At 54.6% G+C, this 23,656-nt stretch overlaps 3 protein-coding genes across 5 annotated transcripts; 1 reads left to right on the top strand and 2 right to left on the bottom strand.

Moving 5' to 3' along the window:
- Positions 1–395: 395 nt before the first annotated feature.
- LOC100538887 (pepsin A-like) lies at positions 396–3,392 on the top strand. The gene is given in 11 exon segments (XM_085223825.1): positions 396–403; positions 667–811; positions 1,212–1,347; positions 1,445–1,563; positions 1,628–1,823; positions 2,003–2,123; positions 2,203–2,347; positions 2,431–2,527; positions 2,594–2,660; positions 2,662–2,739; positions 3,383–3,392. Coding segments are annotated over 11 exon segments (1,122 nt in total).
- On the bottom strand, positions 3,129–8,481 carry VWCE (von Willebrand factor C and EGF domains). 3 transcript variants are annotated; one of them, XM_085226037.1, is made up of 20 exons: positions 8,066–8,481; positions 7,637–7,731; positions 7,479–7,568; positions 7,252–7,380; positions 7,053–7,169; positions 6,868–6,984; positions 6,588–6,716; positions 6,237–6,517; positions 6,060–6,153; positions 5,914–5,996; positions 5,657–5,744; positions 5,459–5,544; positions 5,268–5,385; positions 5,036–5,121; positions 4,607–4,703; positions 4,452–4,534; positions 4,284–4,374; positions 4,004–4,086; positions 3,847–3,925; positions 3,129–3,738 (listed from the first exon to the last, which is right to left on the bottom strand). In XM_085226037.1, exons 1-20 carry the CDS (start codon positions 8,173–8,175, stop codon positions 3,395–3,397), a joined length of 2,400 nt encoding a protein of 799 aa, XP_085082163.1. In that variant the 5' UTR covers positions 8,176–8,481; the 3' UTR covers positions 3,129–3,394. The 3 variants fall into 3 exon arrangements, with proteins under 3 accessions (XP_085082163.1, XP_085082165.1, XP_085082164.1); XM_085226039.1 differs by having other exon boundaries at positions 6,237–6,382; positions 8,066–8,479; XM_085226038.1 differs by having other exon boundaries at positions 7,637–7,689; positions 8,066–8,479.
- Positions 8,482–9,887: 1,406 nt separating this feature from the next.
- DDB1 (damage specific DNA binding protein 1) lies at positions 9,888–23,651 on the bottom strand. The gene is made up of 27 exons (XM_010710763.3): positions 23,459–23,651; positions 22,578–22,726; positions 22,378–22,494; positions 21,747–21,968; positions 19,730–19,844; positions 19,543–19,640; positions 18,383–18,541; positions 17,911–17,994; positions 17,455–17,571; positions 17,018–17,120; positions 16,810–16,885; positions 16,613–16,721; positions 16,266–16,444; positions 16,010–16,173; positions 15,817–15,924; positions 15,244–15,451; positions 14,719–14,814; positions 14,395–14,506; positions 14,079–14,202; positions 13,606–13,770; positions 13,181–13,275; positions 12,853–13,023; positions 11,769–11,878; positions 11,440–11,609; positions 11,150–11,252; positions 10,686–10,809; positions 9,888–10,561 (listed from the first exon to the last, which is right to left on the bottom strand). Exons 1-27 carry the CDS (start codon positions 23,517–23,519, stop codon positions 10,478–10,480), a joined length of 3,423 nt encoding a protein of 1,140 aa, XP_010709065.1. The 5' UTR covers positions 23,520–23,651; the 3' UTR covers positions 9,888–10,477.
- Positions 23,652–23,656: the final 5 nt, after the last annotated feature.

Genomic DNA, 23,656 nt, shown 5'->3' with positions numbered 1-23,656 from the left:
AGTACCCAGGGTCTGGGACAAAACCATCGACATGCTGGCAGGGCTCACCTAAGCTGTGATTGTACCTGGCACATGGCTCACTGGCTCCTGTTGGCAGCACCAGCACTGAGCCCCTGGCAGCTCCTAGTTGGCTCATCCCCAGCCTCCAGCAAGCCACACATGTCTCCTGTGCACAGAAGGGACAATCAGAAGATTCATCCCAGGGATGGGATTCATCTAAGGATGGTGCTGGTGATGCTGCTTGCTGCCACCTGGGTGTCACTGCATCCCCCAGCTCCCTGTGGTTCTCCCAGCTGTGCAAACACCCCACTTCTCCAAGCAAGGCAGCGGGCAGCCTGTAAGTGCCAGAAGGGCAGTGGCATGACAGCAGGAAGCTGATAGGTGCCAGGGGCCCAATGCCAAGGTAGCAGGTGGCCAGTAAGTGTCCCCAAGTGGGATGAAAGTGGTGGCTTATTGGGGTGCCGGCACGCCTCATCTGGGAGAGCCTCTGCATGCTGTGATTTAAGGGCAGGCACCCCACAGTGCAGCACTGCATCCCTCTGCCATGAGGTGGTTGTGGCTGATGGGGCTGGCAGTAGCCACCCATGTCCTGATGACAAAGTAGGGGTCATGGTGGGATCCAAGCCCTGTGGTTGTCGCTGTGCTCAGCTGCAGTCCCTCCCACAGGGTCATCTTGCGGCAGAGGAAGATAAAGCAGAGAATGCTGCAGGACAGTGGGGTGCTGGGGGAACTCCTGCTGCAGCAAGCCCTCTCCCCAGCAGTTAAGCATCGCTGCACCACCACCATGGAGCTCTTGGAAAACTACATGGATGTGAGCATGAGGGGCTTGGCAGGATCCCCAGTGACTGGGGGATTCTGTGGGGTTGGGCAGGGGGCAGTGGAAGCCTCCACAGAATCACAGAATCACAGAATTGTAGGGGTTGGAAGGAACCTCCAGAGATCATTGAAATCAACCCCCCTTCCAAAGCAGGTTCCCTACACTAGGTCACACAAGTGGGTGTCCAGGTGGGTCTTGAATATCTCCAGAGAAGGAGACTCCACAACCTCCCTGGGCAGCCTGTTCAGTGCTCCGTCACCCTCACCGTAAAGAAGTTCTTACGCACATTCATGTGGAACTTCCTATGCTGCAGTTTCTGGCCATTTCCCCTTGTCCTGTCTCCACACACTGCTGAAAACAGTCTGGCCTCATCACTCTGCCCTCCACACCTTAGATATTTATAGACCTGGATCTGAGCTACGTGACCACCATCTCCATCAGCACGCCAGCACAGCAGTTCTCTGTCATCTTTGACACCGGCTCAGCCAACCTGTGGGTGCCCTCCGTGTACTGCTCCAGCCCGGCTTGTGGTGAGTATCGCTGATCATTGGGAAGCTAGGGAGGGCTGCAGCCCTCCTGCCCTGCAGCGCTCTCTCCTCCCCCCTCTCCCCACTCCCCTGCAGCAGCCAAACCGCCAACGCTTCAACCTGGCTCGTTCCTCCACCTACTGCAGCACAACTATCAGTATGGTCACCCGGTATGGTACTGGCAGCATGGTTGGCGTGCTGGCCTACGACACCATCACGGTGAGGGGGGCACAGGGTGGGGGGAGATGTGGTGCACCCCAAGTCTCCCTGCTTTCCCCATCAGGTTGGGAGCATCCAGGTGCAGAACCAGATGGTTGGGCTGAGCCAGTGGGAGTCTGGCTCCTTCCTCATCCACATGCCCTTTAATGGCTTCCTGGGGCTGGCTTTCCCCCGCATTGCCTCCTCCGGTGCTACTCTGCTGTTTGACAACATGATGAGTAAAGGTCTGGAGGCTCAGGACCTCTTCTCCATCTACCTCACCCCATAAGTACCAGCAGCATGTAGGCAAACTCTGACACACTTGGGGCCAAAGCATTACCAATGATGAAAGCATCACATTAGGGTGACCCCAAGGCATGCACAGCTCCGACCTGGGAGCAGAATTCTGTTCCAGAAGGGCATTGGCATCCCCATGGGCACCCCACTTCTGCTTCCCCTCACAGTGATGAGCGGAATGGCAGCTTCGTGTTCTTTGGTGGCATTGACAGTTCCCACTTCACCGGGAACCTGAGCTTGATCCCACTGACTGCCCAAACCTACTGGCAAATCAAGGTGGACAGGTAGTGCTGGGACATGGCATGAGTAGGGGTACTTGTCACCAGGATGACAGCCTGCCTAAGGGACATGCCGTGCCTCCAGAATTGCCATGCATGGCCTCCCCATCACCTGCATCCATGGCTGCAAGGCCATCCTGGACAGCGGCACCTCGATGCTGGCAGGCCCTGGTCTCAGCATGCGCCACATCCACTATAAGATGGGAGCCACACACAGCCCCACTGATCTGGTAAGCACATGGGGATGAAGGCAGGGACAGAACAGTGGTGGCATCCTACGGGGGCTGAGGCCAGGCTGTCCCATCCCTGGCAGCACACAGTGAGATGCAGCTCCATTCTGTCCGACATTGTCTTTGTCATTGCTGGCATGCAATTCCCGCTGCCAACCCAGTTCTACATCCTCCAGGTGAGCCCCAAGCCCTAGCACACCGTACACACAGGGTGCCCACCACTCACCACATCCCCATCCCCTCCAGATGGCTCCTGCATGAGTGGCTTTGAAGCCTATGCCCTCCCCATGGCCACTGATGAGCTCTGGATCCTGCAACATCTTCCTGCGTTGCTACTACAGCATCTTCGACAGAGCCAACAGCATGGTGGGGCTGGCACCCCGCTGCCTAAGGTACACCACAGACACAGAATCACAGAACCATAAAGGTTGGAAAAGACCTTTAAAACCATCCAGTTGAACTGCTGACCCATGCCCACTGACCACGTCCCTCAGTGCCACATCTCCATGGTTTTCAAACGCCTCCAGGGATGGTGACTCCACCAATCCCTGGGCACCCTGTGCCAATGCAGCACCACTCTTTGATAGGAATTTTTTCCTAATATCCAGCCTGACCCTCCCTGGCACAGCTTGAGGCCATCATCTCTTGTCCTTTTGCTAATTACCTCCTTTGAAAGAGTTAGCTGTAGAGAGCGATAAGATCCCTAAGAGCTGCACAGTTCCTCATGTCCCCAAAACCAAGTGAGGCTGGGCTGGGTGGGTACAAGGAGGAGCCTGGAGCGTAAATACTGGGGTAGCTTTATTGGGGGGTGGAAGAGCACTGACACCCCAGCCCCACAGCCTCTGGCACCATGGAGTAGTGAAGGGCCGGGCGTCCCCGTGCCCACTGCCCAAGGATGTGTCACCACTTCTGGTTGCTCAGTGCATCCACTGCACACCTCAGTGCCTCATCTTCAGCTGTGCCTGGCCGGCCAGGCCCGCTAATCCAGCAGCCTTCCTGCTCCTCCTCCTCCTCCTCCTCTTCCTCCTCCTCCAGGTGTGGGTGATTCTATGTGTCCATGTCCACATCCCCAGGCTGTTCCTGAGCATCCTGCCTTGAGCTGGGGCTGCTGCTAAGGGCTGGGGATCCTGTGGCCTTACCAGGGCAGCCCAATGGGGGGCTCGGGGTGTTGGGAGGGGGCTCCCCCCCCAGAGAGGGGCTGAGGGGGTTGGTGTGGAGCAGGACCTGGGCCAGGCGGTGGCGGGGGGACTGGGGTGTGCCCTCCTGGGATGGTGATGGGGACAAGGATGGGGATGGAGATGGGGATGGAGAAGAGGATAGGGATGATGGCTGTGGGTTTGGGGATGGGGACAGAAATGGGGATGTGTCACTGCTCTGCAACTGGTTGTCTGCTGCAGAGAGAGAGAGATGCCCACATTTAGCTTCATCCCCCCTAAAATTCCTGCATTCCACACTGGGGACAAAAGCCAGGTTGGGGCACCCACATATAGAGGTGGTACCTTGGCAATGGGGGCAGCAGGCAGTGGGCTCAGTGCAGGACCAGGGACATGGCCTCTCCTCGCAGTTCACCTCCCCGAGCTGTAGCACAGCAGGAAGAGGATGATGAGGAGGATGATGGGGATGAGGAGTGCAAGGAAGAAGGAGGCGTGAGCTCACCTGGCAGGTACAGCGGATGCAGGGCCGGCCCTCAGGGCTGAAGCTTTGCCCATTCACCACTTTCCTGCCCTCATAGTTGCAGTCTAGGGGGACAGTGCTCAAAGCAGGGGTGGGGAACACATCTTTGTGTCCTCCTGTCCCCATGTCCCCTATGTCCCTGCATCCCCACACCCCCATGTACTCACGTCCCTGTGTTCTCGTGTCCCCATGTCTTTCTGTCCTCATATCCCTGTGTCCCCATGTCCCCATGCCCCCAAGTCCCCATGCCCCCGGATTTCACCTTTACAGACAGGGCAACACTCGCCCTCAGGATGGAAGGGGTAGGTGCAGAAGATGGTGCAGTCCACGGGCGAACAGGCCACTGAGCCCAGCTGGGGAGAGGTGAGGGCTGGGCATTAGTGGGTCAGGGGTGCCCAAATGTCCACACCCCAAAGTCCACATGCCTCACCAGGCAGATGCAGCTGAGGCAGGGGTCCAGGAGTGACAGGAAGGTCTCATTGTTGTAGAAGATCCGCCCCATGTAGGTGCATCCTATGGGTTGAGAGAGGGGTTGCAGTGCCTGGAGTCCCATGTTGTCACCCTGTCCCCTGCTGTCCCCATCACCTGCTGAGCAGTCGGGGCAGCACTGCCCCGGGATGTGGATGGGGTAGGGGCATGTCTCCACGCAATCTGTCCGCTTGCAGCTCACCGAGCCATCAGCCTGCGAGGGGGAATAAGTGGCACAGACCTTGAAGCCATACAGGTTGAACCCAAAGCGGGGGAGCTTAAACACAATATGGAGGGGGTAGAAAGCCTGTGGAGCTGGGGATGGCGGAAGAGCAGAGGCTGAAGCATGGCCAAGGCAGGAGGCAGCTGGAGAGAGACCCTGCTTTGCAACTCCCTATCTTTCCCCAAGCCAATCCCAGAGACGCAAGGCAAGGCGTGAGGACAGGGGATGGGAACGTGGAAGGGATGGGGATGGAGACAGGGATGGGGATGGAGACAGAGATGGGGACAGGTAGGAGGAGTGAAACAGAGTAGATTCTCATTCACCTGGCAGATGCATAACTCACAGGGATCACCTGGAGACCAAATCTGTCCAATGGGAAACTCTATCCCATTGTCATCCACGAAGCAGCCTGGTGGGGACATGGACATGGCTGGGGAGAGGGCACCTCATCCTGTCACTCTCTGCCACATGTGGGTACACAAACACCACCTGAAACCTGTGGCAATGCATCCCCAATCCCCTTTCTCCCAACTGGTGCCCCACAGCCCAGCTCACCCGAGGGGCGCGGAGGGTCCTTGCAGCTGAAGCAGCACTGCCCAGGATGCAGCTGCCGCTGGTGCTGGGGACAGTCCAGCACTGGGCATGGGGCAAAAGAGCACTCTACCTCTCCGTTCTGTGGGGAGAAGGGAGCATCACCCAGCAGCTCTGTGCCACTCATGGGACCATAAGAAGTGCCCCGGACCCACCCGGCAGACACAGGTAGTGCACTCATCCCCATCCAAGCTGAAGTGGGCTCCATGCGCGTAGGTCTGGCCACGGAAGCTACATTTTGCTGGGCAGGAGGGAGGCAACGAAGGCTGAGATGGGGAGCTGAGCCCCCCCAGGACCCCATCTGTGTGGCAGAGCCACCCACAGCCACTCAATCTCCTCTGGTAGGACCCCACCTGGCTGGCAGGAGCAGCAGTTGGGGGGTGAGGCGCTGGGGCAGGATCCTGGGGGGCACTCGGGGGAGATGCAGGAGATATTGCCAGCCTGCAGAGAAGAATGTGGGTGGTCATGGGATGAGCAATGGACGTCAGCCCTGGCACATGGCAGTGCATCATTTGGATCCCATATTTCCAGTGTGTCCCATCAATGTCATGAGCATCTGGGACAGGACTGGAGGACTGCCCCCAGCCCTGTCCCACTGCATAGCACTCACCAGACACATGCAGATGGTGCAATTTCCATCTGATGGAGTGAAGACTTCGCCCTCAGTGTGGGCCACCCCATTGTTCAGGCAGCCTGCAAAGCCGGGAGTCAGAGCAGGCCACAGGGGGGCATGGGAATGAAGGGGCCAGGGCTCACCTGTGCAGCTGGGACAGCAGCCTCCTGCTGGGGCGGGCAGAGGGTGGGAGCACGGTATGAGGCAGGTGATGGCTTCGCACAGCACTTGGCCTCCCTGCTGGGGTGGGCACAGCTCAGGCACAACGTGGGGATGTGGGGATATGGGGATGTGTGGATGCAGGTACGTGGAGCACTCACCTGGCAGCTGCAGCTCTGGCACCCTGGCTCGTTCCAGCGAGCGCCCGGCTCCTGGGGAGCCCCACGATGCCAGCAGAGAGGAGCTGATGTGGGAGTCCCAGGGGGCGGCTTGATGGCATTGTGAGGGGAGGGAGGAATGGATGGGCCTGGTGCCGCGGCAGGGAGGTGAGGAGAAGGGAGCAGGAGGGGTCCCCCAGCTCCGGGAGGGAGTAGGATGTGTGTGGGGGGGTGCTGCAGGGACTGCAGGATGGGCGAGGGTGCCAGGATGGCCTTGGGGAAGACTGGGAGGGAAAGGCAAAGGCGTCAGCATGGGGAGTTTGGGGGTTCCCATGTGGAGGAACAGGCGGTTACCTTCACAGGATACCCTGTCCCTGCTGAGCCGGTAGCCAGGCCAGCAGGAGCAGAGGAAGCTGCCCAGTGTGTTGTGGCAGGCATGCTGGCAGGCACGGCGCTCACCTGCCTGCCGGCACTCGTTGACATCTGGGGAATGTGGAACATGTTGGTGTCCCCAGCCGTGTCACCCGTGGCACTGGGCACAGCACGGGCACATAGGGGAGGGGTGATGGTGCATGAGGAGCTGTTGTGATGCAGCCCGTGGCAACGGGCTGCCAAGCCCGCATGCAGCACTCACCCATGCAGGTGTGCTGGTTCCCATGGAGATGGTAGCCGGGACGGCAGGAGCAGCGGTAGCTGCCCATGCTGTTCTTGCAGCGGTGCTGGCATGGCGTGGCCAGGCACTCATCAGTATCTGCCAGGCAGAGGCTGAGGCTCAGCGCTCCAGCTGAGCGGCCCTCCCCAGCCCCTGGCCCTGCGCACCCTGGCAGCTGTGGCGGTTGGCGGCGAGCTGCATGCCGGGGCCGCACTCGCAGACGAAGCCACCCTCGGTGTTGACACACAGCCCCTCGCAGGCAGCACTCAGGCACTCATTGATGTCTGTGGGCGAGAAAGGATGGAGCTGGGGGCTGGGGAAAGCTGGGAACTTCCCTCTGGCCACACCGCGCTCCCCCCAGCTCACCGTTGCAGCGGACACCGGCGTCTGTCTCCACCATGGAGAAGCCAAGGGGACAGACGCGGGCCACCTCCTGGCACCCACCGTGGTTACAGGAGAGGTCGCAGCCATACTCCCCGCAGCTCCCCAGCGGCTCTGGAAGGCAAAGAGTGGCTCTGCGGGGCACCGGGGGCACCCCAGAAGCCAAATGTGCGCCCTCGGCTCCGTGGCACGTGGAAGGGATGGGGCCCTACCTGGGCAAGTGACGCCCCGCTCTCCATCGGGGCACGAGCAGAGGTTGGGTGCAATGCAGAAGCCGCTGCCGCAGCCAAAGGAGCAGAGCGCTGCGGGGCGCGGGAACGTGAGGGCGCGGGGACTCCCACCCGGTGCCATCCCCGGCGCCCGTACTCACGCAGGATGCACTGCCCGCTGCCCGGAGCCAGCATCCAGCCGGGGCAACATCCGCTGCCGAAAGCCGAGAAGCAGATGTGGGGCCCCACGTGGCGCCTGGGAGCGGGCGGCGAAGGAGGAGGTCACCCTTTGCCGAGCCCCACGGACGTGAGGAGGCGATGGGGACCGGGGTTGGGGACGTGAGGGAGCTGGAGTGCCGACGATGCAGCAGCACGGATCTGAGGAAGGGGTCTCGGGGTACAACGGGCACGGGATGACTGCGGGATGTGGTGGGACGGAGGGGTGGTGGAGACGCATCTCTGGGCAGGATGGAGACGTGGGGAGAGGCAGCCCGCGAGGGTAGTGGATAGGGCGCACGTGGGCACGACACTGCACGCCGCCATCCCCAGGTGCAGTTGGGGTAGGGATAAGGAAAAGGGGGGCAGGCTACCTCTCCACGGCAAAGCTGGCCGGCTTCTTCCTCCCGGAGTACACCCTGCCCTGCCCGCCCGGGAGGAGCAGGGACACACAGGCAGCCCGGACGAGCAGCACGACCAACATGCCAGCGGTTCCGGCGGCACGCTCCCAGTGCTGCCTTCCTGCCTGCCTTGCAGCACGGGGCGCCTACCGCATGCTGGCCCTTGGCCCTGCTCCTCCTCCCGCCCGCTGGGCCGGGAACAATGCGGGGGGTGGAGGGAGGCAGAGCGGGGCGCGCCGGGGGGCCCCGATCCTCCTTTGCCCCAGCGCGGGAGAAAGAGCGTGGGGATGCTCGAGCCGAGCCTTGCGCCCTTGCCGCACTTCGGCCTCAACGCCACCGACCTTCTCCTCCTCCCCGAGGGAGGGGGTCCCCACTCTTTGGAGGGGGAGAACGGAGCTCAGCGTCCCCCTTGCTTTCTCCTTTCCCACATCTGGCAGAGCTCCGGACTGGCCTCTCCCCACCCCTCCTCCTCCTCCTGGCGGCACTGGGCTGCCTTCCCAGCCCTGCACGGGGACCCACCAAAGAGGAGCACGCAGCAGATAGAGGAGCCAAAGTGCAGTGGGGAAGGGCGCGGCGAGGGGCTCCGTGGGGGCTGAAACCCCTCCAGCCCGAACCTCCCTGCGCCCGGCCGGGGGCTGAAACAAAGGTGAAGGGCAGATAAATGATTGATGGCACAGAGCAAAGGGCATTGCCTGCAGCACAGCAATGGGGTGACATTCTGACTGCAGCCCCAGGCTTCCCCTGCAGCATGACCCCACGGCATCATCAAATCTGCCTGGAGGGAAGCTGAGAGCATGGCACCTGCCACCCCGGGTTTGCTTTTAGGGAGGGAGAAGGACTAAGCATAGATCCTGAGCCCTCCAGCAAAGGCAAGGTGCCTGTGGAGGGTCAATTTACTTTTCCCATCCCAAACAACCTGCTCCAGGTGGATCGGATTCTTCCCACACCTAAGGCTTGCCCAGCAGCTCAGGGCTGCTGGAAATACACGCTTGACTTTAGGATGCTGCCCACCTCTTAGCTGCTGCAGGAAAGGAAGAATATAGGGGAAAAAAAACTTGTGCTAGCATGGGGCCATGGTGTTCATGCGCACATGCAGCTTTTGGAGCAAAACCTGAGTTGCATAGTGAGGAGAAAGGATCCAATCTGGGATCCTGTGCCATTCTCCCCTCTTCTGGTGGCCCAGAGCCTCCTAAGTGTGGGATAGGATCTGTGGGGGCTCTGTTACCCCCATGGGTTCCAATGGGGAAGAGGGCAGCTGGGGACTCCTCAGCCCCCTCGCGTGCATTTTGGCAACTGCTCAGTAATCAGGACAACAGCAAGCCAGGACCGCTCAGAGTCAAATAGAGGCCAGGAGGATAATGATTAATCTATTTTACACACAGCGAATGAGGGACAGGACCCCATCCTGGGTGGAGACCGACTTAATTGTGCCCTTCCAGCTCCTAGCTCTGTAATCCCTGCCCCTGCTGCACCAGGGAAGGCAGGAATCCTTAAGTTGAAGGAATCCTTAAGTTCTTTACTATCAGAGTGGTGAGGTACTGGAACAGGCTGCCCAGAGACCCTGTCCCTGGAGATGGCCCCTCTGCCCCTGGAAATGTTCAAGGCCAGGTTGGATGTGGCCCTGGATAGACTGGTCTAGTATTAAATGGGGAAGTTTTTGGCCCTGCCTCTGGCAGGGGGGTGGGAGCTTCATGATCCTTGAGGTCCCTTCCAACCCAGGCCATTCTGTATGATTCTGTGAATCTCATGCAACTGTGATGCTTAGTGGAGCATGTCAGCGCCAGCAGGCACACCATTCTGTTAGGACTACTTTATTTGGTAAAACTTCACAAATGATTGAGCTTCCCAGAAATTCCCTCCCTGAGCGAGCCAGAGGTGCTGTGGAGGGAGAGGAGCATGCTGTCATGCTGTCCCCCTCCACTTCCTTCACCAGGTGCAGAGAAATGCTCTGGGCCCACAGATCTCACCTGCCCCAGATGCCTCCTACAGCCCTCACGCTTGAGGCAGCTTTGCTTCCTCTTCCAAAAACAAACAAAAAACCCCAACCAAACCCTCCATGGATCAAAAAGAATCAAAAACAAAAGCAGAAAAAAAAAACCAAACCAAACCAAACCAAAACAATAGCAAAGCATGAACCCAGGCAAGGGCAATGCTGTGCGTTGCCCAGCAAGAGCAACCAGCAAAGCCCAGCACTGGTCGAGTCCGTAGGATTGGTGAATCCAAGCTGGCAACAGCATGGTGCCCCCCAGATCCCTAACAAACAGCTCTCCCTCAGACACCTCCCCTCAGGCAAGGGCCACTGCTGGTGCTGAGTGCAGGCAGGCAGGGGAAGAAAGCCCCTTGCTCTACATGGAGGAAGGTGTCAGGAAAAAGCCCCAAATCCTGCTAGTGGATGCGGGTCAGTTCCTCCACAATCTTGATCAGGTCATCCACAGTGGCCTCCCTCTTCATCCCACTGCCATCGTCAATCTGCAGAGAGGGAAAAGCATGAAAACACCTATAGGTGATGGAGAAACAGCAGGACATGTGTTTAGGGTTTAGTACAGCCTCCTGTTCTGAGCAGTGTCGCCATCTGTGGAGTCACCCCTCTCACCTGCAGGTTTGCCACCACCTCCTGCATCTTGGGCCTGCTGATGTCCAGGAAGCTTTCAATCAGGTCACCATCAATGAAGCCTGTAGCTGGCTCTGTCTTGCGCTCAGTGTGAAATGATCTCCAGGTGGCACTGTCAAGGAGCCAAATCCACACGGAGTGACATCAATCCCATCCTGTCCAGACAAAAAACCCCTCTGCTGGGTAGTCTGAGGCAGACTGACCATGCTGCCTCACAGAACTGGTCTAGAAAATAGCCCTGAAAGTGTGGCAAGGAAGATCTTGGGAACTTGACATTATTGCATGCAGTTCCTCAAGCACAGCTATCTCCTGGATCAAAGAGAAACCAACATTTGCACCACTGAAAAGCCCAGTTTGTCCTCAAGCCCTGCAAGATGTGTTTTAATTCACAAGACAGCCCCCAGCACCCCCTGGCATGGGCTCCCAGTTGGACCACAGAAGGATATAAGGAGTGCTCGATCTTGCCCACGCTCTTGATGACTTTATTCAGCCTGTTCTGCATGTCCAGCAGGAGGTTGTACCAGCTCTCTGACAGCGAAGTTACCAGCCCTATAAAGGAAAACATGGTGATGCAAGTTCAGCATCTTGCAGACCTTAAGACCACACTGCTGCAGCTGCCAGCAGGCAGGAAATGGCAGGACTGCAGCTGGAGGCTGCTGCCTGACAGGGCTGAGACAAGGCTGGGGAGAAGAAGAGACACAAGGAATCTCAGGCCAGGGTGCTCCCTGCCCCTCACCTATCATGCCGTTGACTGTGCCAAAGAGAACGGAGCCCTGTGTTGGTGTGGATGTCTCGCCCAGGTTCTGCATGACCAGGGAGCCGTGACAGAAGACATTGACAAACTCTCCCAAGTGGGACAGCCCCACCTCCTGCAAGTGCTGGCGCTCCTCATCAGTCGTGGCAGCACTGAAAGCCAAAGCACTCCACTCAGTCTGTGCTGGGGGCACAGGAGAGCTCCCCCGAATCCCATCTCAGAGCTGGGCATGCTTCTCTCCATTTTCTTGCCCAACACACACCCCATCCCTCCTGCCATGTACTGCTACAACTCGCTTCCTGCCAGCCCACCTGTCCTTCTGGCACACAAACAGGTTGAAAGCATTTTCTGCTCCCAAGAAGTTGTCGTCGTCCAGGATCTCTACGGCACTCATCCAGTTTGGATTGAAGTCCCGGGCAATCTGGAAAAGGACAAGAGGAGGGGCAGTGAAGCACATCTTCATCCACTCAGCAGCTCCATTTGCGAGTGAGGCACGATGCAGTCTGACTTCTCTACTGAGCAAACAGCACAAACCGCCTCTGTGAAGATGGCGATCCAAGCTGCACTTGGATGATGCCAGGGCAAATGAGGCCAGACCATGCTAAAGCCATTCTCAGGCTGCGCAGATGGTGCGCAGGTGCGCAGATGGTCCGACCCCCAGCTATGCTGCATTTGCTGACAGATGCAGCCACAGTCTCAATAAGCAGCCTCAAATGCACAGTGTTGGGCAGCTCCCCTCTCCTGGCATGCACTGCAGTTGACACATAGTCCAGCCTCCCAAAAGCCTGGGATCTGTTCCTCCAAGAAGACAGGGATCTGTCTGGAAGAATGTCACCAGGTAATCCTGTTCTCTGTGCACACAACCCTACTCTCTTGTCTTCAAAGGGCTGGTGAAGTGGGCTGAGCCAGGTTCCTCCATTTTCCATCTTCAACACTGCTCCCCTTGCCTGAAGCCTAATGGAACAATTAGCATGGACTCCCAGCACCTCTGACCAAGTGAACATACTTCCTGAAGGATATACCTATTGAAGCCCCAACATTTGCAACACTAAGTCGTCTAATTCTAACATTTAACAGCTTTATATCATTACAGAAACTAACACAAATGCAGTTCAGTCAAAACCCCTTGTGTTGATGGCTGTCAGAAAACACACAGTATCTCTGGAACTGTCTGATAAATCACAGCATCTTTCTATGCATGTGAAGTGATGGGAGAAGTGGAGTTCTTTTGTTTCTTGAAGGTCTTTTTCATCCTAAATGACTCTATGATTCTAAATGACACTAAGGGACATGGTTTAGTGATGGGACTCAGCAGACAAGTTGACAGTTGGACTTGATATGAAGGTCTTTTTTGATCTAAACAACTGTGAACCTAATACCCAACAGCACTGATACCTCTTCAAAGTTTCCTTCCATGGGCTTGTAGGCAAGGAGCAAGACAGACCGCATCAGATCTCCCACAAGGATGAAGTCTCCCTTGGTCTTCAGGTAGAGAGCCATGATGTTATTGTAATGGTTGCACTCTGTGCGTAGCTCCTTCTCAGCTGTCCACTCATACAGGCGCACCTGGAGGAAGGAAGGGACGAGACTCTGAGCTGGGACTCACACCTATGCCAGCCAAGACACACTCGCCAACAGACCCAGCTGACAGCCACACAGCTGGAACAGCTCCCAGTTCTGACATATGCTCGGGAAGGAAGCTGGAGTCTCACGAGGGCCCTACCGTGCTGTTGATGCTGGCTAACAGCTTCCCGTTGAACTCCACCATGGAATACACAGCTCCCTTCACCTCCTTCTCAGCCAGGCTCTGCAGCTTGCCTGCAATCAATCCACAGCACACCCAGTTATTTGCACTGTGCTCCCAGGGCCAACAAACCATGGAGGGTTCGCGCAAGCTGCTCTAAGCAACACTGCTCACTGCCTCAGAGGATATCTGTGGGCAAGCAATGCAGGAATGGGAGGACAACAGAAAGCAAATCCCAGAATGTGTTCTGGTGAGGGAGTCCTGGGCTTCTCTGGCAGCTGGGGAGGAGAGGACATGCTGTGACAGCCCACAGCAGAGTGACAAAGCACTGCAGAACCTGCCTGGATCTCTCTGATTGCCCTCAAACAGTTGGACTTGGCCAGACAAGAAGCCTTTGATCTTACCATCAGAGTAGTGGAAGACGACGATGCGGCCCTGCTTTGGCTCTGCCTCCTCAGGATACACCATGGCGGTACCCACGATGAAGTAGGTGTTTGGGTCTTTGCCAAGCTTGCAGGAGACCAGGCTAAGGGCGTATTCATTTTGTAGAAACTGGTGAGCATGAAGCACTGTTGCAAAGAGGGAAAGAGAGAAACAGCTGGGACCCTTGGGGGCCAGCAGGCAGCACCTCTACGCACGGGAAGAGCAGCTAAAAGCTCTAAAACTGAACTAAGTGCAGAATCTGGTGATCACCTCACTACCCTGTGCCACCAATCATTACACCTCAAACCTACACCCTTTGGCTGATGCTGGATGGCTGATGATGGAGGAAAAACACTTCAACTAAGGGAACGTGTGAGATCACAGGACTGTGGAGCTCTTAGCCACATGCTGGTGGACATTCAAGCAGAATTCGGAAAGCACATGGGGCTGGTACCTTCAAAAGTGTGCTGATCGATGATGAGCAGGTTGTGCACCTCAACCTCCTCTCCAAAGGACGTCTCGTGTGGTGCTGTGCTGCTGGAGAACAGCTTGCTGGTACTCACACTGCTAGAGAGGGCCTGGGACATAGAAAGATATGTCACATCCTTGTGCTACTTGGCATGTACACGCAGGCTGAAAAAACTGGGGACCAGGGGGATGAGTGGGGAAGGAGCTCCCTAGGCCTGAGCAACAGGAAAACCTGCACAGTGGTTTGGCTCAGTAGCTACAGTAAATAGAGCTCAGGCATCAGCTGGCAGCTGCCCCCTCACCTGGGTGCTGGCACTGGGTCTGAGTGCAGTGGTGCCCCCACTGGCGTCTTGCACCTCGATACGACTTGAGAGCACACCAAAACACTGTGATACCTCTTGGTAGCAGATTTTCCTGCAGGACAAAGAGCTGTATGAGCAGAAATACCTGGACGGGCTGCTCCATGGTGTGGCAACAATAACAGAACTGCTCTCTTGCACTGACCACTCTCAGCAAGAAGCCATTGATTCGGCCTGCATGCTAACCAAGCCCACAACAGAGTAGGGTCTCCCCATGGCAGTCTCCCCCTAGCAGAGCATGGGCCCCAAAACTAACTCTCAGCTCACCTGGGTGATTCATAGAGGGGAACTGTGCGGATATGCAGCTTCTGGATCTCATCAATGGTGCCAATCGTCAGCGTGCTGTTATTAGCCAATGCTAAGCTGTAAAGGAGGAAAACTGTGAGCAACAGGCTTGTAAGGCCAGTGGTGCAGCCAAGAATCTCCTCCTTCCCCTCACCCCCAAACTTCTGATCAAGGTTCCTTTCCCACACTGTACAGCAGTCAGATTAGGGCAGTTTCTACAGCTATTGATGCACAGAGAGAGATAAATGCTATGATCTCAAACAGCTCACATGAGATCCACCAACAAAGGACTAATGAGTGCCCTGAGAGAACCCAGGCCAGGACTGTTGTACACTGCATCTATGTAGTATCTACGAAGAAGGCTCTCCCATGATCAGTCAGTGCCAGGCAGGCACATCCCCTGGACAAGGTGGATGTACCACCAGGCCTGAGCAGGACATTCTCCATACAGTCTGTGCCAACACAGAACCCCAAGTTCCCTCAAGCCGTGCTGTGGGGCGGGCTCACCTGTCAGGATACCCATCTGAGTTGAGGGGACACATGTAGTTCACCTCCTTCAGGTTGACATTGGAGAAGACCAGCTTGTGGTTACTGCTGTAGATGACAGTGGGGCGGTCAGAGCAGGCGAACACATTGGTGGTGGACAGGGAGCGGAAAGTCCTCAGGACTGTGGGCTGAGTGCCAAGGGTCACCTTCTTACGGTCACTCAGCAAGCCTGCAGGAAAGAAGCAGCAGGTTGGAAGCAGAGCAGCACAGAGCTACGTGGCTGTGACATGCTGGCAGAAAATGAGCGTGAATAATACATCCTTCTGTCAGCAAAGAAGTGGATGTAAGCATTAGGTTCCTTTCTTCACAGTCCACTTAGAAATCCACTTAGAGTGCCCACAGCCAATCCCCACCCTGTCATAGTGAGGAAGAAGGAACTACTGAAAAAACTTGGGAAAGAGATAGATCTTCTCCAGAAGGATGGGGAAAGAAAAAAAAAAAAAAAAAAAAAAAAAAAAAAGGTACCACAAGCAAGTGAGCACAAATCCAAACACCCTCCCAAGCAGCCCATTAGGTGCTAGGCCCTGTAGTCACCTGTCTCAAGGCTGAGCCCAAAGTAGAAGAGAGCACCGTCCCCCAGTGCACACAGAAGGTAATGGCTGCTCTCAAAGGTTGTCATCAGGATGGAGCGAGGGATAATTTCTGCAGGGAGCAGAAGAGAAGGCTGATGTCACTTGTGGCTCCACCAGGTCAGTCTCTGCTGCCAGCAGTCCCAGGATAGCCCTACCTCCTCCTAGCATCTCTTTGTGCAGCATTTCAAAGGAAGGAAGCTTTAGGATGCGGGCAGAGATATCAGTCCAGAGTCCAATCGCACACAAAGGGGACATGCCATTAGTGTCCCCCAAAGGAGTGATGTCCAGGCAGGCAACTTCATGCTCCATTTCGGTGCAGCTGGCAGGAAGCAAAAACCAGACAGAAGTGTCAACCAGGAAGCCTGAAGACAACAAGGCTTCCTTTGGCCAGGAAGAGAGATGGACACCTACTTGATCTGCCTGAGCTCCTGGGGTCGGATCTCTAGGTAGTAGAGGGCTCGTCCCACAGCCACCACCACCTGGTTGCTGTTACAGGAAGCCACGCTAATGTTCTTCCCATTGGGCTCTTTCCACTCACTCACGAGGGCTTTGGGCTCCTGACTGACCAGTCTCACAGAGGCAGAGGTGATCTGAGGAGATAAAATACCTCTGCTCAGAGCATGAACATCTCCTGTCTGAGATCAGCCCAGGGGAGCACTGCAGACCCTACCCTGATGAGCAGCAGAGATCTAAATAACCCACAGCCAAGAAGAGCTATGGAATCACAACGAGAAAAGCATCTCTAGAACGAGCATTACCTGGATCAATTGCTGATGTGCCACGTTGCCACAGAAGAAAGTCTGCTGATCATCCACAAACCCTGTGAGCTCTGTTTCTTCTACCTCCTCTCCATTTAACATAAGAACCCTAGAAGGGAAAAAGAGAATCTCTTGTATCATGCTCCAATCCTGTTATATCAGGCTGAGAGCCTGGCATGGCCTTAACCCCACCTCACCTGGTCTGGCCAACAAAGGACAGCACCAGCATATTATCCATCTCATGATGAGAATCTGACCTCAGGGGCCACAAGCCTGCAACAGAAAGACCACATGCTCACAGTGAATAATCCAAAAGGGGGTGGCAAGTTCCCTGCCCATAGCCCAGCCATGAGATATGTCCCCACTTTGTGGGTTGTATATGAAAGAATGAACCAACTCACACACCTTTAATTCCTGGCAGATCAATGCTGGCATGCTCATGAATCCCAATGCCGTTCCGGATGATCCGTAGTGAACCCTCTTTAAAGGCACCTGAGCACGTGACCAACTGGAGAAAAAGCAGGTATTTACCAACTGGGGAAGCCTCCCCACGCTTCCTTGCAGAGACAGGCTCAGGGGAAGTTGGGATCCCTATCATCTATGCTTCTCAAAGGAAGTTCTTTGGCTGTTGACCATTCCCCAGGGCAGGAAAGAAAACCCCTCCTCGTGAAAACTGGAGTCTTCCCACCCAGAGCAAGACCTCAAAACCTTCCCTACACCAGGACAAGACTTAAATCCCTAATAAATGAATCACAGTCCTTTCCTTCAGTGGACACACCACACACATCTGCCAGAACCAGACATCCCTAGCACAGAGAAAGGCAAGGCAGAATCAACATTACCTGCCCTTGGCCTTGTCTCTCCAGGTCTACCACACACATATCAACGATAGGACCGAGGTTGGTGAAGGTCTCCATAGCCACTACATAGGAGCCTTGTTCATTACTGTCCACATTGAGCTATGAACAAACACAACCATCAGTTTCCAACAAGAACGGCCCAGCAAGCATAAAGAATGTAGGGAAAAGAAAATTTCTCCCCACATATTTGCATATCTCATAGAATCATAAAGGCTGGAAAAGACCTCTAAGATCATCGAGTCCAACTCCAACCCATCCCCACCGTATCCATGAAGCACATCCCACAGTGCCATATCTCCACATTTCTTTAACAGCTCCAGTGAGGTGATTCACAACATCCTTCGGCTGTCCATTTCAATGTTTGATCACTCTTGAGGTCAGGATGAAAGCAAGCACTGTTTGAATGGAGGACTAAGCCAGGGGAATGCCACCACTCACCTTCACAAGCTGGGAATCCCCAAGCCGAGAGCCAACAAACACCACGCCATTGTCCAGGTAGGTCAAGCACTCTGCAATGGATGTCTGGGAATTGAGAAGGTGCAGATGAACCACCATGAGAAGATGAAAAGGGCCCTGCCATGCTCCCCAGGGATCACATCTGAATGCAGTGTAACAGAAAAGCATGGGAAGGGAAATTTGATCCTTTTCCAGAACCCACAGAGAATCCAAACATCTCTGAGGGACAGTGTGCAAAATGAAAAATCAGGTGGCCAGACAGGGAATTCCCCACATCTGGCAACTGATATTTCAGAGCTGAGAGCTGTGGAGAGAAAAACATCACCAATCTGTGCTCCACAGAGAAGCTACTTCCATTATTTGGCATCTCCAGAGCACTTGCATCCTGCAGAGCACTCTGGCAGGGAGGAAGAGAAGTGTCAGGGACACTGTAGGTGGTGCAGCAGTGTCCTACCTCACCAAGCAGTTCCACACGCAAGTCCTTCAGGGTGACTGTGCCATCCATTTGCTCCTCCTTTTCCAGAAGCAGCATGAAGAGACGTCCTTCCATGTCCCCCAGCAAGTAACGGGACCCATTGGGATCCACACGGTTGTGGCACACAATTGTGCTTTGCTGCATGCAAAGGAATTGTTAGGAAGCCACTGAAACAACTCCAGAGAGGCACGAATCCACAGCTAAATCCCACACAGGGCACTCCTCTGCATGGATTTGCCCAGAAAGGACCTTTTGGTCACAGCTAAGGCCCTCTTTCAGCCCTGAGCAGCACCTCAGCTGTGCCATTTGTGCTTCCTGCACCATTTGAATGGGAACTGGCCCATCCCTCTGACAAAACCACAAGTTCAAGCTCTGTCACCAACTCTTCTTCCCCTTGAACAAGTGCCCCAGCCATACTCACGTGGACTCGAGTCTCCAAGGGGCTCATTCATATCTCTCACTGCCTGAACTGAAATCAGGCTCTGGTCTGGATCAATGCCCAAACCACTTGCTAATTAATCTTTTTCTCTGGGACCCTAATAAGATTTCAGCTTTCTTGCACCATTTCCAAGAGCTCCACAAAGCCACGTACTCCAGTGCAAGCACACAATGCCATCACTACAAGGACGACAAATATCCCTCAGACACCAAAATGCAGACTGGGCATGGGGAAGAACACTGACCAAATCTCTGCAAGGGGCTCTACTAGGCTACAGCTAAAGTTTAAGAACAAATGAAATTCCTGAATCCGAGTAGCTCAGCACCCTCCCAGGTTAGGATTTCTGGGCACAGCACAACAATGATTATTGCTGTACAGAGACCCACCATCACAAACACAGAGCATCACAAACACAGTAGAAGGTTCCAGCTTAGACTCCTGGGAAGCCACAAGCTGTTCTGGAGAGATAAGGAGACTGACAACCACCTACTATCATTAGGTCCAAAGTCACCAAAAGCCTTCAAATGAGAAAGTTTTCTTACTTGCACCATTTATTACACACAGCAAGGATTTTTAGCAAAAATAATTCAATCAGCAGGCAACTGAAAATCTGCTGGATTCAGAGAGGACATTCTCAGCTGGGAATTTCAGTAGTGTCTATAGCAGGAATAGGGTAGGAAATGCACAGTTAAGGTGTTACCTTGATGATGGGTGGAGCTATAGCCAGGTATTTATCTCCATTGTGATAGGTAATGGACTCCTGTCCAATGATGATTGCGCCTCCAAAAGGCTCTGGCACTGCACAGGGGAGAAGTCTTATCAGTGAACCTGTGCAGCATAACTGAGCATGAAAAGGAAGGAAAGATACCACATGCAGCAGGACTAACCTGCAATGACCATGGATGCTTCAGCCTCGACATTCTCCTGCTTCCAAGGACCTTTGTTAAACTCCTTCTCACGCAGGGACACCTCGTACGTTTTGACGTGGCGACCCTGAGGGTCCTGAAAGAGGAGGCACAAATATCACATCAACAGGTAACAATCTCATGTGCACTGCAGCAGAGGCTCCTGAAGCACAGGTGAGGAACAGCCTGCAAAGAACGCCTCAGTCCAGTGCTGCAAGAAGTAAAGGGCAGCACCAGCTGAGTGAAAAGGGGAAGCCAGCAGGAAAAACAGATCTGCAGGACAGGAGGAACTAGCACAGCTGGAGCATATCCTGTCCATTTTACAGCTGAAGTGGGACCATTAAATGGCAAAGGAATGGTTAACACCACTTTGGCATTTCTGGACCTTTTTATTCCTTACAACAGCAGTTCTCAAGCCTCTTGTGTTGTGTTTGTTTTTTTTTTTAAAAAACTTGCTCATCTCTGGGGTATCCTCCTCTGGTTTCAAACCTACACAAAGATTATCTCAGACACTCACCGCTATTCTCCTTGATCCAAATCCCGTGATAATGATTAACAAACTGAGAAGGAATTAGACAAAGCAGCAGCTTGGATACATTCCGCCTCCACATACACAGTCAGGCTCCCAGGGACAGCCTAACCCCAGTGCTTTACGTAACACGTCATGAGTCAGACAGAACTCACATCTCATCCTGCTGCAAGGATGAAATGCAGTTGATAGACACAGAGGCAGTCATTTACTCTTTATTTGTACAATACCTACTTAAAATGAATAGATCACTAACATATTTCCTTCCAGATCAGTTTGTAGCATGGAAATATCAGATCCCGTGAGACAAGACCTTTTCCACTTGCTGACTACGTGTAGAGATCGAGTTCTTCCTTTAAGACATCTCTGAAGACTACGTGGAAATTTATGCTTCTGCCTAAACTCTGAGTTTAAGATTTTGGCCAAGTCACAGTTGTGCTCTGCCTCAGTTTCCCCAGACAGCAGCAGCACCAATCAAATCCAGGCAGATATGCAGATCTTCTCAGAGCTGCACACCACCGTCAGGTTTCTTGGCTCTGAGGAACTCACCCATTAAGCAATTCAAAGCCAGAAAGCATCATCAGTTACCCTCGCTGCATAGACCTGGAGCGAGGATGGGCTGAGTTTTATTTCAAACACAGGCTTCAAAGTCAATGTGGGTATGGGGGATAAAGACTCCACATACATTCCTCATTCAGACAGAAACAGCACCACCACGTGTTCTGAAAGCTGGTTCAGATGACAAGGGAAAGCTGCGGCTTGTACTTATGCCCCACCACTGGAGGTGCTCAAGGCCAGGCTGGATGGGACCTTGGGCAACCCTGTCCAGAGCAGTGGTTGGGCTGAGTGGGCTTTTAAGTTTCTTCCAACCTAAGCATTCTATGATTCTGAGAAAGGAGAATGCTGCTGCCACATGGTAAAAGAAGCCTATAAACAGGAGGAGAGTCAACTCTTTGAAAAGGTAGATAACAGCATGACAAGGGGAAATGGTTTTAAGTTGAAAAAGGGAAGATTTAGGTTGGATGTCAGGGGAAAGTTCTTTACTATGAGAGTGGTGAGGTGCTGGAACAGGCTGCCCAGAAAGGCTATGGATGCCCTGTCCGTGGAGGAGTTCAAAGGCAGGTTGGATGGGGCCTGGTCTGGTATTATACGTGGAGGCTGGTGGCCCTGCCTGTGGTGGGGGGGGTTGGAGCTTGATGATCCTTGAGGTTCCTTCCAACCCAAGCCATTGTTTGATTCTGTGAGAACTAAGAACTGCAGTGAAGATGAACTGAATTCACCCACCATCCTGTGCTGGCCCAGGAAGACTTCCTTCAGCTACAAAACAAGCTTGCAGGAACCAGAACCATCTCTAGCTCTGCCCACCCATTCTTACAGCACTGCTTTGAGCAAGCTTCAGGACACTGCTAATGCTTGAGCCCCTTTGGAAGACCCTTAGAAACACTGATTTCAGGATCGAGAACAAGGTACCTGATAGACGAAGCAGATGGTTGGGGCCTGACAGCCATAGAGGAACTTCACGTCGATGACTTGGAGCTCCTCCAGGCGGATGTTAAAAGCCTTCAGCTCCTTGTTCTCACGGTCCAGGGGGATGACCTTGAAGAGGCCATCATAGAGCCTCAGGCCAATCATCCGGCACTCTGGGTCAATGATGCCGATAATACCAGTCTCTGAGGGACGACCGATGCGATCCTGAAGGGGAGATCCATGGAGGTGGACAAGAGAAAAAGTAGTGAGCTGTGAAATGCTTTGATACACTCGATCAGAGCCCACCCAATGGAAATCCAGTGCTGTTATCACGCATGGCCGCAGCTGGAAGTAGCTGATATCAACCCCTCTATATGTCACGAGGCAGAACCACAAAGCACAAGGATTAAGTGCTTATTTCCAAACACACTGACAGGATGTGCCCACTTACACCTGACAATAATCCCCTGCTCAGCTTCGCTAACAGCAAGCCTGGAAAAAGACAGAAAATAGCTTGGTTTGACAGCTGATGGAAATCATTTAAATCATTTGACTAATGAGCAACAAAAAACAGATGGATCTCTAAACCTCTCAGAAAGATTTTAACTTGAGTAGGTGTGGTAGCAAGGCTCACCTGCACATTTCCATGGGCACGGGTGATAATGTCAATATTGTCACCATTCTGCTTGTACTCCAGGATGCACGCGTTGTACTTGGCTGTCAGGATGAAAAGTAGATCCTTGCTCTCCCCCTGCAGGAAGGGAGGGAAGAAGGGAGGGTCACAGGGGCTCTGAAGGGTTACAAAGAGCCACCCCCCACCCCCAGCACACTCACTTTGGGGCGGAAGAGCTCCATGACGGCAGTCTTGCCATACATGCCCACCTCCTTGACAGGCCGCAGCCCCTCAGCTGTCACCACATAGATCTCCAGGCGTGTGTTCTTGGCGATCAGCAGGTTCAGGTCCTCCGCGGAGGTGAAGTGTCCTGGGGGAAGGAAAGAGATGGGTCCTCAGCTTCCAACCCTGGGGCCCTGATGATGCTCCCCCTAGCCCAAACTCAGCTTCCAGCACTCAAGGTCCTGCCAGCCCCACTGCGACCAGTTTCACAAGCTCCAGAGATCTGGACAGAGATCTCTTCCCACTGCACCCTTGAAGAACAAAACCCCACTGCTCTACTCAACTCTATCCCCCACCTTTGGAGACCAGCAGCTTCCAGGGAAACATCCTGCCCCTCTCCAAGCTCCCTACTATCCCTCTCCTCAAAAAAAAAAAGCACCCCAATATCCCCCCTAGCCCTTCACACCCCCCTAGAACCTCAAGGCAACCCAAGACACACCCTGGTGCCACTCACTCCACCACATCAACCCCAATGCACACCACTGGATATCTGAGACATTCCCAGAACTCTCCTTGCACCCACAAACCACGATGTCCCTCAGCACTCCTGGGCTCCCCACAAACACTATCCAGGAGCCTCATTTCACCTCCAGACCTCCATAATGCCCCTCCCACCTCACTGCAACTATCTATCCACCACATTCCCAGTTCTTCATTGATCTCACCTCCTCACAATATCCCAATCACTCACTGACCCGATCTCCCTACAACTCCCCCGGCAACTCCTCCGTTTGCCTCTGAAGGCCTTCAGTCCCCCCCAAAACGCAAGGCCGCGCAGATCCCGCCGTGAACGTTGAGCCCCGCCCCGTCCCGCCGGTACCGGTGACACAGCCATTCACGGCCGTCGGCTTCTGCGCCGTCACAACGTAATTGTACGACATGGCGGAGACGGCAGCGAGTCCCGTAACCGGCCAGAACGCGGCGCGCACCGGGAGCCGCGGCCTAGCGTGGCCACTCCACCACCCCTTCCGTCCGCCGTGGTGACGTCACCGGAAGTTAGCGCGCCGCCCGCCGGGGA

Source organism: Meleagris gallopavo, chromosome 5 (assembly GCF_905368555.1).
Source record: "Meleagris gallopavo chromosome 5, MGAL_WU_HG_1.1, whole genome shotgun sequence".
Classification (NCBI taxonomy): domain Eukaryota; kingdom Metazoa; phylum Chordata; class Aves; order Galliformes; family Phasianidae; genus Meleagris; species Meleagris gallopavo.
This window is presented reverse-complemented; position numbering and strand designations above follow the sequence as displayed.